The sequence below is a fragment of the Podarcis raffonei genome, chromosome 4, assembly GCF_027172205.1.
Source record: "Podarcis raffonei isolate rPodRaf1 chromosome 4, rPodRaf1.pri, whole genome shotgun sequence".
NCBI classification, from domain to species: Eukaryota; Metazoa; Chordata; class Lepidosauria; order Squamata; family Lacertidae; genus Podarcis; species Podarcis raffonei.
The window spans coordinates 57366061-57377967 of NC_070605.1; the positions used below are offsets into that span (position 1 = coordinate 57366061).

The window sequence follows — 11907 nt, forward strand, 5'->3', positions numbered from 1 at the left end:
TCTCTATTCATTGTCAGATGTAGTATTAATCATTTAATACTACAGTCGGGAATTAGATGGGAGTACCACAAGCCAACTTCTAAGAAATTCAGCCCAATTCTATTTGCTCCTGTTGTCATTGTGGTTTCGTGGCTACTACAACATCCTGTGAAAGGCAGACCTGGAAATGGATGCTTCACTTATCTCTGCAAGCGTGGAATAATTCCTTTGCTTGTGTTCCTTGCTAGAGCAAGGCTGTGCTAGTGCTAGAAGCTGAGGGCCCACATTTGTGTTGTTGGCCTTAGGACTGGAGCAAGAGAAGAAAACCCATTCCTTGCTTCTGCCCAACGGAAAGCCAATTGTTGGCTGATAAACATTAAAGTTGCCTTTATGCCTTGCTTATGTACTTTCCGAATGCATCTAGATGGTGACTGTTTGAAACAGAATTTTAGATGAATTAGATCATTGGTCTGATCCAGCAGGGCTGTTCTTAAATTCTTAAGTCCTATGTGTCTAAATGATGCCCTTATCAAGCGTGGTGCTTGCTGCCTGCTGCCCAGGAAGACTCCCCTGAGTGAGTGCCTGAGGGCCCTGCTCTTGCCACTTACCATCTGGCCTGGGGCGGGGCCTGGGGCCTCATAAGGACTGCGTGGTGCTTGCTGCCTGCTGCCCAGGAAGACTCCCCTGAGTGAGTGCCTGAGGGCCCTGCTCTTGCCACTTACCATCTGGCCTGGGGCGGGGCCTGGGGCTTCATAAGGACTGCGTGCGGCTTGCTGCCTGCTGCCCAGGAGGACTCCCCTGTGTGAGTGCCTGAGGGCCCTGCTCTTGCCACTTACCATCTGGCCTGGGGCGGGGCCTGGGGCCTCATAAGGACTGCGTGGTGCTTGCTGCCTGCTGCCCAGGAGGACTCCCCTGTGTGAGTGCCTGAGGGCCCTGCTCTTGCCACTTACCATCTGGCCTGGGGCGGGGCCTGGGGCCTCATAAGGACTGCGTGGTGCTTGCTGCCTGCTGCCCAGGAGGACTCCCCTGTGTGAGTGCCTGAGGGCCCTGCTCTTGCCACTTACCATCTGGCCTGGGGCGGGGCCTGGGGCCTCATAAGGACTGCGTGGTGCTTGCTGCCTGCTGCCCAGGAGGACTCCCCTGTGTGAGTGCCTGAGGGCCCTGCTCTTGCCACTTACCATCTGGCCTGGGGCGGGGCCTGGGGCCTCATAAGGACTGCGTGGTGCTTGCTGCCTGCTGCCCAGGAGGACTCCCCTGTGTGAGTGCCTGAGGGCCCTGCTCTTGCCACTTACCATCTGGCCTGGGGCGGGGCCTGGGGCCTCATAAGGACTGCGTGGTGCTTGCTGCCTGCTGCCCAGGAGGACTCCCCTGTGTGAGTGCCTGAGGGCCCTGCTCTTGCCACTTACCATCTGGCCTGGGGCGGGGCCTGGGGCCTCATAAGGACTGCGTGGTGCTTGCTGCCTGCTGCCCAGGAGGACTCCCCTGTGTGAGTGCCTGAGGGCCCTGCTCTTGCCACTTACCATCTGGCCTGGGGCGGGGCCTGGGGCCTCATAAGGACTGCGTGGTGCTTGCTGCCTGCTGCCCAGGAGGACTCCCCTGTGTGAGTGCCTGAGGGCCCTGCTCTTGCCACTTACCATCTGGCCTGGGGCGGGGCCTGGGGCCTCATAAGGACTGCGTGGTGCTTGCTGCCTGCTGCCCAGGAGGACTCCCCTGTGTGAGTGCCTGAGGGCCCTGCTCTTGCCACTTACCATCTGGCCTGGGGCGGGGCCTGGGGCCTCATAAGGACTGCGTGGTGCTTGCTGCCTGCTGCCCAGGAGGACTCCCCTGTGTGAGTGCCTGAGGGCCCTGCTCCTTCCTGCCACTTACCACCTGGCCCAGGGCGGGGCCTGACAGGCCTCACCAGGACAGTTGTTACTGCCAGGGGGGCACAGAGTGTTTTTAGAGTGGTTTTAAAATGTTGGATTTTTTGTATGTGGCGGGTGGGGGTGGGATGGATGTTTGGTTGGGCTTGGGGAATTTTTTTATTTTTATTTTGATGTTTTTGTAATTTTTACATTATTATTTTTTTGTTTGTATTGTTTTATTGGTTTTGTTTGTTTGTTTAAGGTGTTATTTTGTTCTTAGGGGGAGGGGTCAGGGCTGCCGGGGAGTGGGCCCCAGCCCACAAAATGGCTGGGGCATGTTCCACAGGGGGGGATGCACTGGGGCAACCGATCTCAGTGATCACGGGTAGGAGGAGGAGTTACGCTAAGACTAGACCACGTCATTACAGAGGGGGCAGGTTTAGTCGTTGTCTGAGGACTATTCCTGCCTCCGGGTCTGGTCCTGACCGGATGGATACTAGAATCAGCAAGGGATACCCACATGACCTGAAGGTGCTGCTGTGCAATGCCAGGTCTATGATTCATAAGACCACTGCCATCCATGACTTGATCATGGATGGAGGACTTGACCTGGCATGTGTAACAGAGACTTGGTTGGATGAAGCAGATGGGCCTGTCCTTGCCGCTGCTTGTCCACCAGGTTTCTCTTACGCACAGCAACCCAGGTCATGTGGGCGGGGAGGGGGGGTTGCAGTGATTTTTAGGAAGTCATTAGTTTGCACCAGGCGTCCTATTGGGAAGACCCAGTTTTCCGAGTGCATGTTCTGGAAGTTGGGCAATAGGGGTAGTACAGGATTCCTTTTGGTGTACCGACCTCCCCGCTGCACCAAGGATTCCCTGCCCGAGCTGCTTCAGGTCGTGGCGGATGTTCTCCTGGAGACACCTAGCTTGGTCGTCCTAGGGGATTTTAACATCCATGCCGACACGACCTTACAAGGGGCCGCTCGGGACTTCGTGGAAAGCATGGCCTCCATGGGGCTGTCCCTGAATAAGTCTGGCCCAACCCATAGCCGCGGACATGCCTTGGACCTGGTGTTTACCTCTATGGATGTTGGTGATCTGACACTAAGTAAAAGCGAAACGAAAGAAGTGCCATGGTCAGATCACTTCCTGGTGCAACTGGACTTCTCTGCGACCCATCCCCTCTGCAGGGAGGTGGGACCAATTCGGATGGTCCGCCCCCGCCACTTAATGGATCCAAATGGTTTCCAGAGAGTGGTAGGGGATGCTTTATCCCATGTTGATGGCCTTTCAGCTGATTCCCTGGTGGCCCGCTGGAATGCGGAGTTAACCAGGGCTATTGACTGTTTGGCTCCGAAGCGCCCTCTCCGATTGCATGGAGCCCGGACAGCCCCGTGGTTTTCCACGGATCTGAGGGCAATGAAACAATCGTTGAGACGGCTAGAGCGCCGGTGGCGGATAACTCATTCCGAATCTGACCGGACACAGGTTAGAGCTCAACGTCGAGCCTACCAAGTGGCGATAGCGACGGCGAAGAAGAATTTCTTCACCGCCTCTATTGCATCTGCAGAAAACAGCAGCAGGAGACTTTTTCAGGTGGTTCACAATTTAGCGGAACCACCTGCAACATCGGGGTCCAGTATGGGCAACATGTTCTCCTGCAATGATTTTGCAAAGTTTTTTGCAGATAAAATCGCTCAGATTCGGGAAGAAGTAGACTCCACCGTGGGAGCAGGGCCGGGGCAGGAGAGTGCTAGAGTTCTGTCTAGTCAAGTTGAGTGGGATCAATTCCAATCTGTTACCTCCGAGGATGTGGACAGGCTGCTTGGACGAGTGAGACCAACCACCTGTCTCCTGGATCCTTGCCCATCCTGGCTTATAAAAGCTAGCCGGGAAGGACTGGGCGATGGGCTTCGTGGGGTGGTGAATGCTTCCCTCCGTGAGGGAGCCTTCCCAGACCCGCTGAAAGAGGCGGTTATTAAACCGCTTCTTAAAAAACCATCTTTAGATGCGGCCACGATGGCCAACTATCGCCCAGTCTCAAATCTTCCATTCTTGGGCAAGGTGATTGAGCGAGCGGTTGCCGAACAACTCCAGGCACGCCTGGAAGAAGCGGACCATTTGGATCCCTTCCAGTCGGGATTCAGGCCTCATCATGGGACTGAAACTGCCTTGGTCGCACTGGTTGATGATCTCCGGCGGGCTAGAGACAAAGGTGAGAGCTGTTTCCTAGTTCTGCTGGATCTCTCAGCGGCGTTTGATACCATCGACCATAACATCCTTCTGGACCGTCTTGAGGGGCTGGGAGCTGGGGGCACTGTCATACAGTGGTTCCGCTCCTTCCTCCTGGGCCGTGTTCAGAAAGTGGTGGTGGGGGATGAGTGTTCAGACCCCTGGGCTCTCACTTGTGGGGTGCCTCAGGGTTCTGTCCTCTCCCCCATGCTTTTCAACATTTACATGCAGCCGCTGGGAGAGATCATCAGGAGGTTTGGGCTGGGTGTTCATCAGTATGCGGATGATACCCAGCTCTACCTCTCTTTTAAATCAGAACCAGTGAGGGCGGTGAAGGTCCTGTGTGAGTGTCTGGAGGCGGTTGGAGGATGGATGGCGGCTAACAGATTGAGGTTGAATCCTGACAAGACAGAAGTACTGTTTTTGGGGGACAGGAGGCGGGCAGGTGTGGAGGATTCCCTGGTCCTGAATGGGGTAACTGTGCCCCTGAAGGACCAGGTGCGCAGCCTGGGAGTCATTTTGGACTCACAGCTGTCCATGGAGGCACAGGTCAAATCTGTGTCCAGGGCAGCTGTTTACCAGCTCCATCTGGTACGTAGGCTGAGACCCTATCTGCCTGTGGACTGTCTCGCCAGAGTGGTGCATGCTCTGGTTATCTCCCGCTTGGATTACTGCAATGCGCTCTACGTGGGGCTACCTTTGAAGGTGACTCGGAAACTACAACTAATCCAGAATGCAGCAGCTAGACTGGTGACTGGGGGCAGCCGCCGAGACCATATAACACCGGTCTTGAAAGACCTACATTGGCTCCCAGTACGTTTCTGAGCACAATTCAAAGTGTTGGTGCTGACCTTTAAAGCCCTAAACGGCCTCGGTCCAGTATACCTGAAGGAGCGTCTCCACCCCCATCATTCTGCCCGGACGCTGAGGTCTAGCGCCGAGGGCCTTCTGGCGGTTCCCTCATTGCGAGAAGCAAAGCTACAGGGAACCAGGCAGAGGGCCTTCTCGGTAGTGGCGCCCGCCCTGTGGAATGCCCTTCCAGCAGATGTCACAGAGATAAACAACTACCTGACATTCAGAAGACATCTTAAGGCAGCCCTGTTCAGGGAAGTTTTTAACGTGTGATATTTTACTGTATTTTTGGTTTTTATGGAAGCCGCCCAGAGTGGCTGGGGAGGCCCAGCCAGATGGGCGGGGTATAAATAATAAATTATTATTATTATTATTATTATTATTAACTTATTTATTATTTAGCAAAATGTCTACAATATATCCCTTAACTGTAAGAAAATCTATAAGCTGCTGCTGAAGAGGCAGCACCAGTGGCTGGAATAAGCAAGTGGTATGGTGTAAGGGGAGGTCATTGAATCAAGGAGACAGAGTCTTCTTGGGCTTGGGCACCTAAGGCCAACTCTATGCTCTGTTACAGTATGCAGACAAGAGCGTAGAAATAAGCTCTTCCAGTGCAATAAACCAATGCCTCTTTTAATGAGCTAGACAGCAGAAGGGAAGTGTAGTTTTGTCTCCATTGCAACTAGGGTTTGGGGGGAGAGGGGCAGGAGAAAACTGAGATCTCTTAAATCAGTGAGGTTGATAGTACTTCCGTTATCGTGTATAATGTTGTCATATTATCTATGACTAAGCTTTATTTGCCCAAGGGCCATGTTATCTCTTACGCAGCCAATACTCTCTCATGTATGTACTCTGAGGCAGACACGTAGACACAGGCACACTGTGTCCCCCACCTCCCAGCTGCTTCATTCCCCCTTCCATTCACTGAATGATCAAACTGAAGATCAAGGAGGGGGTGATTTTCATCCCCATCCAAGCACTGGGCCTCACTTATCCTAGCACTATGTGTACTTTCTATTATTTTCATTTTGCCACTGCTGCTAAAATTGGTAAGGTCTTCAGAGAGGCAAGAAAAAATGGCTCGGGGATCCAGATCAGACCCCCCCCCCAAAATACCTTTAATCTAGGCTAGCTGCAGAATATATCAAAGTAAAGGTAACATATTTTAAAAAGAAATACATAACAAGCAAGTGTTTGGGAAGAATCAAGAGCAGTCGCTGCTAGTGCAATGATGGGTGTTGGTGGAGATACTTTAGAAGCAAAGCAGCTTGGATTCTACATTTAATCACATTTCTGAACAATAATACCATATATTATAGGTACAAAAAGTTTGCACACTTTGTAAAAAGTAGTTATTCTTGCACTTTCATCAACCGTGCTTAGTCTTCTCTTTCTTAACCCTCTGTGGCAATGGAGTTCTGTGGTTCAGTGCAGTTTGCAAAACCTCAAACAGAACAGGAAACAATAACGAGCACAGGATCGATTGTAGCCTCGTAGCTTCCTCTTGGAGTCCTTTTGGCAAAAGGCTGCGGTGAATGATTCAACTGTGAAAATTGTTCAGCTGATTAAAAAAAAGGACTTGGGCTGACCATATGTGTGCTCTGGGAGGGGGTGGGAAAACAACTCTTATCTGTTTGTTGTATGACTCAGCACAGAACAACAGCCTCAGCTTAAAGGGAGTTGTTAGCAAAATCATCCCCCCTCCCCTTTTATCAAAAGTAGTTTTACAACAATGTGATTTTCCAACTCTGGGCACCTTGGAAGGATAGAAAATTAATTAATAAAACAAAATAATAAAATAAATAAATCTTATAGAGGGTTTTTTTGGGGGCAGGGGGTACAAATCCAAACAACTTCTATACTTCAGTGACCTCAGGGCAGCATGTTTTGCTCATCAAATCCCATAAGGTTGCAAGGTCCAGCAAGGAAGGCTTGCTGGAAAAATACTTTTCTTTGTTGTTTGTTCCCCTTATCAAATCAACCCATTTATTACCACCAACAGACCAAAACACAGGAATCTCAGAGAAAAACAGATTCAAAAGGGTAACATAAAAACTATTATATAAAGCTACAATAATTTCAAGCTAGTCCCTGAAGATGCTGTTTCAGATGCTGGGTTTTCCTCTTGTTCTCACCACTACTGATAGAAATTTAGGCACTAACAGCAATACCTTTGGGGGTTTTATCTTCCACAGTGGCGTAGCGTGGGTTGTCAGCACCCGGGGCAAGGCAAGTAAGTTGTGCCCCCTAACCCGAGTGAGACAGGTAGGGGCAGAGAGCTGCGAGTGCGAGCGCGCCCCCCCCCCAGATGTTGCGCCCGGTGTGGCCGGCCCCCCCTGCACCCCCCACACTACGCCACTGATCTTCCATCAAATCAATTACAAAACAGAAGGACATGTTCTATAGATTCTACCCCTTGATTATAAAGGGGCTTCCCTTTATAACTGCTGATCAGCTACATCAAGTCTCTTTCAAAGGTGATGAAAGTGCCGCTTAAAGGAGGTTGCTGTTACTGCCAGTCAGCTTAGTAGCTACAGCAACCTCCTTTGACTTTGGGCAGGTATCATTCACCTGACATCATGATGACATCAGGTGAGTGGTTCTGCCTACCTGTCAAAGTTGTCCCATACAGGATTGGGGAAGATAAGGATCTGGCCCACTGGTGAAATACGGTTCCCCACTCATGCTATAAATGAACAATTTCCTAAAACCATCAAGCAGGTTAAGTGATGGAGCCTGGAATGGCATTCAAATGTTCCAAGCCTAACATTTCCTTTGAGCCAACGAATGTTAACCAAGTGGATTTCGTTAACAGGTGTCATTTTCCTCTTTCTTCTCTGATGGCATCCGAAAGCTATGAGGACTATGTGAACAGATGCTCTGCAAGTATAAAACACATTGTCGGCTCCTGTGCAACCGAAGGTAACTCTATGGTAACTCTTGATTTCATTGCTTTGAATCTTCAAGGACAGAATCACAAGCACAAGTTTGCTATTTAAAAAATGCCTTTGTGGCAGCCAAAATATAGGTGGGCTAGAACATATGCAGGCCTGAAGGTTCCCAAGCACCACTAGTACTCCTTCAGGGGTGGGAAAACCCTACCAGATGAGCGGGGTATAAATAATAAATTATTATTATTATTATCATCATCATCATCATCATCATCATCATCTCAGTCTAAAGGCCGCATTCCTTTCTCAGCAACCTTCCAGGAGCCACATGGCAATGATGGGAGGGGCCAGAGGCAAAAATGAGCAGAGCAATGAATGTAAATTTTACCTTTCCACTGTAGGCTAGTTTCTACACACACTCCTCATACACCCCTCTTTAGCCTTCATCCAGGCAAGCAAGGGCCATTGCTTGAACGCAAGGGCACATTCCAGCCTAGCAAAAGCACTCAAGGAGGTGCAAAGTAGTGCAAGTGAGATGGGTGGCTTGGGGAGAGTCCAAAGGGCTAGATAGGGAAATGTGGAAGGCTGCATTTGTCCTCCTGCAGCACTGAAGTTCCCCACCCTTGCACTACTTTAATAAACTATTCTAAGGAGATCCCTTTCTGACAATAGGCACCATCCTGGTTGTTGGCCATGGCTCATCTCTAGATTCCCTCACTCGACCATTACTGGGTCTTCCTGCCAGAAAGAGCGGTGATTTTCCCCAGTTCATTCGAAAGGTAAGGCTCTCTCTTATCTATTGCATTTATATCCCACCTTTTTATCCAAGGAGCTCAAGGTGGCATTTGTGGTTTTCCCTCCCCTCGTTTAATCGCTGCAACAACCCTGTGAAGCGGTTAAGTTGAGAGGCAGGGACTTGTCCAAGCTCACCCCGTGAGCTTCAAGGCCAAGTGGGGATCTGAAGCCCGGTCTCCCAGGTCATTTCCCAACATTCCAACCACATTGGCTTTAAATAACTTGGTTGTTCAGGCTTGTTTGCCCCTATTATGTATGTGCATAATCATCAGAGATTAAGACTTTTCTTGCCATAAAGACCATAGCTCATGGCAGAGAAAGACTCTCCTCCCTGCAAGAGAGGGGAGTGGTTGTGGCCGGGAGCCGGACTCCGCCTCAAGCAGGGGGCGTTTGCCCCCTGCCTCCCACTCACCTGGCTGGCGCCCACGCCCTTGGCCAGGCACCCAACCAGGTGCCTTCAAGGGGGCGTGTACAGCAGCCTAAATTGCTGCGGCGCCAGCCTCCAGCCCTCACTTTTTGTCGTCCCGTCGCGAGTCACCCACCCTCCACTCCCTTAGAGCAGGGTTTCCAGTTTTCTTTTGGCCTTGCTATGGACCTTAGGTTGGTCGCCCTGGTTGTCCAGGGGGCCCGGTAGGAATTTTTCCATTTGGCATTAGGCTTTTTGGCCTACCTTGTAGCAATCGTCACAACTTTCGTGGTATTGGTGGGTAGGTTAGGCATTGGAATAATGTGTTGTGGTGTCGAAGGGCTAGGTGTGGCCATTGCCTGCGCCTTCAATTTTTGGGTATTCCGTTAAAGGAATCCGGCGGTCGTGTATTCTGTCCGATGCCTGCTTGGCGGGAGGCCATGGCACGACCCTCGGTGGCATCAGGGGAGAGTTTATAGTTGGATTAGCATCAACAGGCTCCACCTACTGGTGAATAAACCCCCTTTGTTTTTTAGACTCACCCCTCTCCGAGTGGGTGGAGTCAGCTGACGTAATCCAATGCCTAAGCCAATACCTTTTCACTTGCTGTAATCAATAAAGTTGTGGCCTTTTCTTGCCCATTAACCTTATATCACGTGTCCTTGTGTTTCATTCCACTGCGCGGGGTTCGGGTCCTCGAACCACAACATCCTTTGCAATGCAGGTAGTCCAGGATTCAATCCCTGGCATCTCAAGGAAGGGCTGGGAAACCTACCGCACCCCCCAAGATCCTGGAGAATCATTGCCAGTGAAAGTACTGGGTTAGAAGAACCAGTGGTCTGATTCTGTACAAAGCAGTTTCCTGCCTTTCTGCTCTGCATTCACAATGTTCGCAAAATGTTCGCTCTTAGAAACAGAAGAAGCTGCCTTGTGCCAAATCAGACTGGTTGTCCGCCTAGCAATATTTTATATTTATTTATTTATTTATTTATTTATTTATTTATTTATTTATTTAAATTTAGACCCCACTTGATTGTGAAAACAAAACAAAATCTCAAAGGGGTTTACAAAAAGATAAAACAATAAAATGGGGGGGATTAATAACTGTACCTTAAAACATACAAGTATTAAAACAGATTAAAATTACCTCAGCTTTCTAAGCATCTGTGTGGGCTTGTCTAAAGAAGAATGTTTTTAGCAGGCACCGAAAAGAGTTCAGTGAAGGTGTCTGTTTGATGTCAATAGGCAGGGGGTTCCAAAGGGCAGGTGGTGCAACACTAAACAATAAAGTTCTTACAAATGTGGAATGGGTATTATGTGGCACCTGTAGTGGTGCCAGTTCCGTCGATTGAAGCAGTTGAGTGTACACATGTGGGTAACAGAACAACAGGATTTCAGGCAGAAGTCAGTCATTACCCTCGCTTGATACCTAATCCTTTTAATTTGCAGTCAAGTGAACTATGCTTTCCCCCTTACCCTTGAAAATTACTAGAATTTGGCTGACAATATCCTTAGTGCTGTTAGTGAAGAAAGAGGGACCCACAGCATAATTATCAGATCCTCTGAGCCACTTTATGATGCTTAAATAACCTTCACTCCTTCAAGCCCTTGTGAGCCATTATTTGTTGCTTTTAAACGTCTCAAGTGACTTGCCCCTAACACTCTTGGATAATGAAAACTATTCCGTTACCTCGTGGTGGTGTTGGCTTATATGGGGTAACTTCCTTTCTTGCCCTAAAAAAACCCCATCTTAAAATCTTTTCTGCTTTACTAGATTCCTTCACTGGGCATGTGTTTCTGTGAAGAGCTAGAGAAGAAATGGCAAATGATGAAGCCACCAGTCAAGATGTTAACCCATGGAGCAAATGCTCCATTCAGTTGGAAGCACAACCTTCCGGATCATTAAGCAATGTTCACTCACTCTAATTGTGGATTTGTATTTTTCTGATTCAACAGAATCTCGCTGTTATTTCAAAACCTTGCTCTGCAGGCTGTTTCTTGGTCACAGCAAAATAATGGAATGGAACTTGGGAACTGGCTTTTACATTTTATGTGAAATGCGTTTATGGTTTTTTGGTTTTGTTTCCGTCTTTCTTCAACCGAGAAATAAAATCTACACATTTCACTTTTAACTGCATTTCTACTGTAATAAAGAGGCGTGGAATTTCGTCTGATTCCCACACTTGCTTCCATCAAATAACTGCAGCAGTAATTAGATACGGGAACTGTTAAGTGCCTTACAGTTCTTTTTATGAAGCAAGAATAAAAGTATTGCTGTTGCTGTTGCAAAAACTGTACATCACTGATAATATCAAGTTCACATTTCAGTTCCATATCTGCCAGTGATTTCCTGAGTTGGCATTTGTGTGATAAAATCATGACGACTACTTTAGATTCTGTCCTCACTTAAATTCTAAGATGAAGCAGTCTGCACACAAACACATGCTATAGACAGCATGTCTTCTGCTGACAAAATTCCATCTTCCCCTAGTCTTCCTCTCCCTTTCTTGCTCTATCACAACAGCAGATGGGAGGTGTTCAGGACAGCTCCTGGCTAACAGTCACTTTGGAGTATAGTGTGGATTGGGTCTGGCATATGATTGTTTGCTTTTAAAAGACTTAAGTGCCCTTGATCCACACACCTATTTTATCCACTGTTGCAGGTCCAGACACAATGGAGTCATGGGCAGTGGGGTCAAGGCATAATAAAGTTGCAATAACCACAAAACAACCAACTGGGATTTAAATAGGCCACAGATTTATTGATTACAGATGTCTGCAGGTTTTGGCATAAGCATTGGGTATGTATCCTGAGTCAACCAGCCCAGTTCATTATTTGGTTGTGTTAACCAAGGTTAAGGATTGCCCTATGATGTGCATTAAATCAAGGCAACCCCTCCAAGGTCAC

General features: G+C 48.9%; 1 protein-coding gene across 1 annotated transcript in view; it reads left to right on the top strand.

Annotated features, from left to right (window-relative positions):
• Window positions 1-11131, top strand: part of UBASH3A (ubiquitin associated and SH3 domain containing A) — a 30792-nt gene extending 19661 nt beyond the window's left edge. Inside the window, exons 12-14 of the mRNA XM_053386798.1 lie at window positions 7723-7829; window positions 8471-8577; window positions 10774-11131. Of these exons, the coding sequence (XP_053242773.1) occupies window positions 7723-7829; window positions 8471-8577; window positions 10774-10905 (346 nt within the window). The 3' untranslated portion in view covers window positions 10906-11131. The remainder of the gene's footprint in view (window positions 1-7722; window positions 7830-8470; window positions 8578-10773) is intronic.
• The last annotated feature ends 776 nt before the right edge of the window (window positions 11132-11907 follow it).